This window comes from Mastomys coucha, unplaced genomic scaffold (assembly GCF_008632895.1).
Source record: "Mastomys coucha isolate ucsf_1 unplaced genomic scaffold, UCSF_Mcou_1 pScaffold11, whole genome shotgun sequence".
NCBI classification, from domain to species: domain Eukaryota; kingdom Metazoa; phylum Chordata; class Mammalia; order Rodentia; family Muridae; genus Mastomys; species Mastomys coucha.
In genome coordinates, this window is record NW_022196893.1 from 31,395,255 (window position 1) to 31,403,041 (window position 7,787).

General features: G+C 48.0%; 1 protein-coding gene across 3 annotated transcripts in view; it reads left to right on the top strand.

Moving 5' to 3' along the window:
- Positions 1–1,541: 1,541 nt before the first annotated feature.
- The window catches only part of Dip2b (disco interacting protein 2 homolog B), a 188,773-nt gene continuing 182,527 nt past the window's right edge, over positions 1,542–7,787 (top strand). For all 3 annotated transcript variants that reach the window (XM_031355776.1, XM_031355787.1, XM_031355793.1), the window contains exon 1: positions 1,542–1,803. In XM_031355776.1, coding sequence (XP_031211636.1) covers positions 1,704–1,803 — 100 coding nt within the window. In that variant the 5' untranslated portion in view covers positions 1,542–1,703. The remainder of the gene's footprint in view (positions 1,804–7,787) is intronic.

A 7,787-nucleotide genomic window follows, 5' to 3' on the forward strand; every position in this document is an offset into this window, starting at 1 on the left:
CTATCCCCAACCACCCAACAAGCTGGAGCATCTCTCTGATCCCAATACTCAGGAAGGAGGCAGATGAACGTAGATCTTTGTCAGTTGAGTAGAGAGTTCCAGGTCCAGCAAGACTGCACAGAGAGATGTCGTTTCCTCCTCCTCCTCCTCTTTTTCCTCCTCTTCTCTCCTCCTCCTCCTCCTCCTCCTTCTCTTTCCAATTTTTCCTCCTCTTTCTCCTCCTCTTTCTTCTTCTTTGAGACAGGGTCTTAACTGTGTAGCCCTCGCTGACTGAGAATTCATTATGTAGACCAGGCTGATCTCACACTCAGAGATTAGCCTGCTTTTGCCTCCTGTGTGCTGGGATAAAAGGCTTGTACCATTATACCTAATGAGGTGTGTGTAGAGGTGTGTTAGAAGTGTGTGTAGAGGTGTGTGTAGAGGTTGTGTAGAGGTTTGTGTGGAGGTGTGTGTAGAGGTGTGTATAGATGTGTTAGAAGTGTGTGTAGAGGTTGTGTAGAGGTGTGTGTAGAGGTTATGTAAAGGTGTGTGTAGAGGTGTGTATAGAGGTTGTGTAAAGGTGTGTGTAGAAGTGTGTAGAGGTGTGTGTAGAGGTGTGTTAGAAGTGTGTGTAGAGGTGTGTGTAGAGGTTCTGTAGAGGTGTGTGTAGAGGTGTGAGTAGAGGTTGTGTGGAGGTGTGTATAGAGGTGTGTATAGAGGTTGTGTAAAGGTGTGTGTAGAAGTGTGTGTAGAGGTGTGTGTAGAGGTTGTGTAGAGGTGTGTGTAGAGGTGTGAGTAGAGGTTGTGTAGAGGTGTGTGTAGAGGTGTGTTAGAAGTGTGTGTAGAGGTGAGTGTAGAGGTTGTGTAGAGGTTGTGTAGAGGCGTATGTAGATGTGTGTTAGAAGTGTGTGTAGAGGTCTGCAGAGGTTGTCAAGCTGGCATCACACCGGTACTGAAAACTGAGCTTGGGCCTTCTGCAAAAGCAGCCAGTGATCATAACAGGGAAACCATGTCTTCACCCCCTATTTCCACGGAAGTTCTTTTAGAAGTCTTTAGAAGTTGAGGCAAGATGAAGCAAGTTCTACTGTAATCTTTTTTCTTGTGTTTTGAGACAAGTCTCATGTAGCCTAGGCTGGCTCCCACTGAGAAGAGAATGACCTTGAACTTTAGATCCTCCGGTTTCCACCTCCTGCGTTCTGGGATTACAAGATGCACCGAATAAGGAAAAAAAAAAGCGTTGTTGGCAGGCATAATCCAGAATCTGGGGTGGGTGAAAGACAAGGCCTGTAGGCAGGTCCATCGGGGAAAATGCGGGAAAGGACATGACATATGCATGCTCTGCCGAGCGAGAGGGACTGGAAGAAGTAAGGCCAAAATCCGGGAGCCCTCTTGCTTGAGAGTTTGTGGAAGGTAGGCGCGGTGGGCAGCAGGTGCCGCAGCATCCTCGGGAGAGCGGAGCGGGCGACGGCAGCCTGCGCTCCCGAAGCTCCGCGGTAGAGGGCGCTGTGGCCACGCCCGTCCTGCGTCTCCGGGGCGGGGCGAGCCCCAGGCCGGGGGCGGGGCCGCGCGCTCACGTGACCCTCGCTCATGGCGGCAGCGGCAGCGGCAGCGCCGGCGGCTCTCGGCGGCTGGAGCCGGATCCTGTAGCCCGGGTGTGGGCCCGCGTCAGTGCGTCCCTCCTTCGGCCCCCTCTCGTCTTCCGGAGTGTGGCTGGCGCAGCCGCGATGGCGGAGCGAGGCCTGGAGCCGTCGCCGGCCGCGGTGGCCGCGCTGCCCCCCGAGGTGCGGGCGCAGCTGGCGGAGCTGGAGCTGGAGCTGTCCGAGGGTAGGCGCGCGGCGGGCCGGGCAGGCGGGCGGCGGCCTGCGGGCGGCTCGGCTGGCGGGGCTCGCCGCTCCCCACCCGCGAAGCGCGGCTGGGCTTTCATTGTTGTCCCCGGGGGGCCCTCGGGACGCGGGGACCGGTCAGCTGGAGACAAAGCTGCGCCCTCCGCCTGACACCTTGCCCCTCTGCCGCCTTTCTCCGGAAGGGCCGCTCGCCTGCACCCTCTCCTGCGCAGGGGAACGCCGCGGCTGCGTTTCTTCCTGCTCCTCTAACAATGCGAGGTGCCTCACCAGTGACAGGCGTGAGAAAGGAGCGGGGGAGCCATGGAGGGTCCGAGGGAGGTCGGGAGCGGTGGCGCTAGCCCAGAGAGACCCCGATCCGCTGCCTCTAGGCCACCTCTGTCCTGGGGGGCAGCAGGCTTTTCTTGGCACCTGCTTTCAGACTAGGTTTTCCTGTGTCTGGTTACCTTTTGGAGTCTTTGTAGAGGTGGCTACGGCGGACGTGCAAATCCTGACCGGCACCCTCTTTCTTTTGACAATGGGGTTGGTACAGGGAGGGTTGGGTTTATGGAGATAATTTCGAACACGGGCTAAATCTAGGCTCTGTTACAAGAGAAGTCCCTTGGACAACAATGAGAACCTCGATGCCGGCTGTGGGCATGTGGTCAGGCGAATGTGCTGTGGCCATCAGCTCGCTGTAAAGTTCCTGTTTTTATCACAGGCGGCCTCTGAACAAAAGCAGCATTTTCTCCGCGCTTGGTGTCAGTACACTTCGCTGATGTCTCCAGAGTTGCATATTGTTGAATTCCTTGCCAAAGGCCCTCACCAGTATTTTTCAAGTTCAATAAAAACTGTTGATTGGAAAAGTAAGGAATGTGACCTAAGTTCCCAGGAACGGTCTAGTTCTGACTTTTTGTTAACTTGTCACGACAGTGGGCTTTTTCAAACCTTTTTTGAAAATCACTTATAGTGAAAAACCAGAAGTGCATTTGAGTGTTACAGACCTTACTTGGCTGAAGGGAATAATTAATTGTAATAACCCTTTAAGGCTTTCCCAATGTGTAGGGTGGTGATCTTTTCACCTGCATGCAATTATCAACATATTACTTTTCAATTAATCAGTGGGGAAGCGTTTAGGAAGATAGAAATCCTTTGGGCTGGTTGCTCTGGCGATACTTTTGGTTAAAATATTTACCAGGTTAAAAAAAAGTCATTTGAAGTAGTTTGTTAAACTATATTTCCCTTAAGGTTTTGTTTTTTCTTGTCATCTTTTTGTGACAGTGTTGTCACCAAGTGTGACGAATCCCATTCGAATCTTTTAAAACAGTTCTATATTTGCTTTCAGTAACAAATCAGCTATAGCTTTCGTTAGCCAGAAAGGGAGCTTGCATGAAGGGGAGATTAAAAATAGGATCTGATTGCTTTCACGGGGAAAGGGAAATCCTGGGCGCTCCCCTTGGTGTGGATCTGCTCCACACAATCATTGTTTACAGCTCTTGGTGTTTCTAGACATCTTTAGAAAGAGCTATTTCTAGGATCCACTAGTGATTAGCTCACCCTACTCCCTGAAAAGGTGTGAAAGAAAGTCTTAGGAACTGGCAATGTCAGGGTTTAAATGGTCTTTAAGGATGAGTGAATTGGTTATTCTCTCACACGGGATACTTTGATTGGCACACGACTTAGTTTAAATTTATCTCTTCAGGATTTGTACTGCATTGTCCTGCATCTTATGTCTTTGCGCTCTAGAAGGAAATAGCAGTTGAGGAACCTTGAGCCTGCAGTGTCAGCGTGTTGGCCATCTGTCTGTCTTGCTTCAAGTACACAGATGCTTGGAGATGTAGGGAGGTGCTATCCAGAGTTCAAGTTAAGATAAATCAGGGGTCCCTAGATCTGTGGGAGTGTTTGTGACATCTGCAGCATGGTTTGAACTGATCTCATTCCTTTTAAAGAGATGTTTTCTTTATAATTACTGTTCTGACAGAAAAACTTTGCTTTTTTTTTCCCCCCAAAGCTTCTGTCACGACTTGCTGACATTGGTGAGTTCCTTCTTTCCGTTGTTGGTTTTTGTAGGTTCAGGCTCTACTTGGTTCCAGAGATAGGGAGAGTCCGAGCAGGAGACTGTTAGAGCGTTCTCTGTGTGTGTTCTGCTGCAGGCTTTGGTCACAGATGAGCCGCTCTGCTGAGATGCGGGGCCCTGACTCCTTTGGGCTGTTTGCCGCAGAGCACAGTGCAGAGCCCTGTGTGGTGGGTCTGTTGATACGGGCTGCTCACCGAGGACCTGAGTGGCTCTAAACCTCTCCGGCCCTGACAACCTGGAACTGTCTGGAGAACCATTTAGAAACTGAACTTACACATTAATTTTTTGATAGATGAGTTGGGTAGGATTCTTAGCCTAGTCTCTGAGTATTTTCTCAAGAGCTTCATGCGTCATCTGTCACCCCCACAGTCTAGTGAGCCTTAATGAGAATTGTTTCTTTTAATCTGTCTGATCACCTGTGTGATGCTTTCATGAAGTTGTCTGAGCATCCCTAAACTTCTTGCTGAGGTTAACCCGGAGACACTTGGTCCCCCTGTGCCTTTGGTTTAACAGAAGGGAAACTTGGACTCAGAAGGTTAAGCCTTCGTTCTTTAAAGCTTCACCTCTGGTGAGAGCCATTATCTCAAGCTGTGATGTAATTATGGGATCTGAACAATTTAAATAGCTGAGTTGTGATTGCACAATAGTTTTTTCTTCCTCTAAGGAAGCCCTACATTCAGTGTTTATACCACAGCTCTGCACAGCCCTGATGGCTCCCAAATCCTTGCTTCCTGCACGCTGCTCGGTTCCTGTATTTTGTATCTTTCTGTGCAGTCGATACAGAGGTGTGCCAGCTTTCAAGGAGCCCTGAGCCTGCCAGAGGACATCTCTTAAAAATGACAACAAAATGTCACTGGAGACCATGATAGAGCCATGGTCAGGGGCTGCCTTCTAAGAAAAGAGAACGCTGTGTGCTTTGCTGTTGTGAAAGCAGCAGAGAACTGCAAATACCAGGTTGGGTGGTTAGTATCAAAGGCCGTGGTTCGGCTGGTGCAGAGCTCACTGTGAGGGAAGAAGGGTGTTAGGCACCGCGCGAGATGCAGGTTGGAGGGTGAGCAAGTCTTTCCGTGTCTGAGAACAGCCCAGAGAGGGCAACTGGAAAGGTATTTAAGATAAAACAACAGTTACCGGAAGGGAGCCTCCCTTTCTTGTTTGAACACTTCTCTGGCATGAACAGCCTCACGCCTCTGTCTCGACATGTTTCATTCCCTGTCTCTCAGGCCCTGGAAGCGGCACAGAGTCCACCTTGAAAGTGGAGGCATAGAGGCGCCTTTTTAGGAGCTAAAGGAGAGCTGAGAAGGAAAGGGGGGTGCTGGGTGGAGTGTATTTTAATCTCAGAAGTGGGCAGGTCAGCTTTGCTCATGTTTACCTGTAGTGCGACCCTTGTCACTTCCTCCAGAGATCTCACTCATGGAGGCGTAGGCTGAGCACGTATCCCAGAGCTACAGTTGAGATCCAGATGCTAAGAGTTTTTAAATCTGGAATATAGATTGTAATTTTTTTTTTATATTGCTACAGCTAAGCAAGAATTCTACCACTAATTTCTACTCTGACCTATAAACTTTTATTAAATATTTTAAATTACATTTTTATCTATTCTCTGTGTATGTACATGTTTGTGTGTGTGTGTGTGTGTGTGTGTGTGTGTGAATGGAGGGTCAGAGACAGCTTGTGGGAATCAGTTTTCTCCATCCTGCCATATGGGCCCTGGATGTTGACTAAGGTTTTTGACTGGGGCTTTTACATTGAGCCATTGGCCAGCCCCGATTTCATATTTTAAAATGTATTTATTTTTTACTGGAGTGTTGGAGATTGAATCAGGGCTTACAGGCTAGGTGAGCGCTCTCCTACTATGATGTGTCACTGTCACTTGGCTCCAGAGATTCTATGTATTCTGCTTTTTTAAATTTTGGGGTTTTTTTGGTTGTTGTTGTTGTTTTGCTTTATTATGTTTTTTCAGAGAGAGAGAGAACTCGTTCAAGTGAGGACGGAGTGAAGGAGAAAGATAGAGAGAGAGAGGGAGAGGAAGGGGGAAGAGATGGGGGAGCTGGCCCAAAACTGTGGTATCAGGCTGGTTTTGAACTTGTGGATCCTACTGGTCCTATGTGATGGGATAACAGGTGTATGCTGCCACACCCGGCTCCATAGACAGCCTGACGTGGTTTATTTATTTATCCACGTATTTATTTTAAGATAGGGTCTCTCTATGTAGGCCTGGCTGTCCTGGAACTTACTCTATAGACTAGGGTGGCCTTCAACTAACAGAAATCCTCTTGCCTCTGCCTCTCAAGTACTGGGATTAAAGGTGTGTGTTACCACATCTGAATTGTTTATTTATTTAAATAATTTGAAAGGCTGTTCCCCAGTGCTGTGTCATGATCATACAGTTCTCTGCTCTCCTTGCATAATCATGGGGTTGTGCTGCTGCTTTCTGCCTCTTGTTGCAGTTCTTAACTATCAGTTTATGTGTTGTCAGTCACATGTTTTCTAAAAATTTAAACTGCTTTTCATTTAATATAAACTCATACAGAAGCTGTTTACATTTTATTTTTTAAATTAATTAATTTGTTCTATTTTGTTATCGTTTTGTTTTGATTTTTGAGTCTTACTCTGTAGTCCAGGCTAGCCCTAAACTCACAGAGATCCTATTGCCGCTGCCTCTCAAGCTCTGGGACTAAAGGTGTGCGCCACTTTACCTGGCTCCTGCCTCTCCTCCTCATCTTCTTTTTAAAAATGTGTATGGATGTTTTGCTTGCATGTATGTATGTATGTATGTGCACCATGATGGGTGGCTAGTACCCAGAGAGGCTGGAGAGGCTGTGAGGCATAGACAGTTGTGAGTTCCTACATGGGCGTTGCAGTTTGAACCCAGGTCCACTGGAAGAACAGCCAGTGCTGTTAATCATGGAGCCATCTTTCCAGATCCTGTATTTTCTTTGAAATAAACCCAAACTTCTTATTTTGAGGCAGGGTCTTACTGTGTAGCCCAGGCTGGCCTGCTGCTCTCCATCCTCTTGCTTCATCCTTCCAAGTGCTGGGATTGCAAGCATGACTACCACATGTATATTTTTATTTTTATGTGTATACGTATTCTGCTTGAATGGATGTGTACCATGTATGTGCAGTGCCCTCAGAGAAAAGGGGACGCACTGGATTCCTTTGGATTACTGACAGTCGTGAGCTGTCATGTGGGTGCTGGGAATTGAACCAAGGTCTGATTAAGAACAGCCAGAGTTATGGGTTAATCTCAGGCAGGCAGAGGCAGGCAGAGGCAGGCAGAGGCAGGCAGAGGCAGGCAGAGGCAGGCAGAGGCAGGAGTTTCAGAAAGGCCAGGGCTATACAGAGAAACACTGTCTCAAACAAAAAGTACAGCCAGTGCTTTTTAATTGCTGAGCTGTCTCTCCAGCCCCTCCCTTTTATTTATATTATGGGTTTATTTTTTGGTCTTTATTCTATTTTATTTTATTTTATGTTTTGAGACAGGATCTCTCACCCGCTATGGCTGGCCTGGAATTTGCTGTGTAGACCAAGTTGGCAGTTAACTCAGATCTGCCTGCCTCTGTCTCCTGAGTGCTGGGATAAAAGGCATGTGCCACCCTGCCTGGCTTATTTTTGTTTAATTGTGTGTGTGTGTGTGTGTGTGTGTTTGTATGTGTATTTACATATGACATATGTGTAGGTGTCCTTAGAGGCCAGAGGACCCTTGTAGCTGGAGTCATAGGGAGTTGTTTGGAAGTGATGTGGGTGCTGGGAACTGAACTTGGTCTTTCACATGGGCAATACGTGCCTGTAAGCACTGAGTAGCCTTCGCCTGCCTGCCTTCTTTCTTTCTTTCTCTCTCTCTCTCCTCTCTCTCTCTCTCTCTCTCTCTTTCTCTCTCTTTCTCCCTCTCCCCCTCTTTCTTTCTTTTT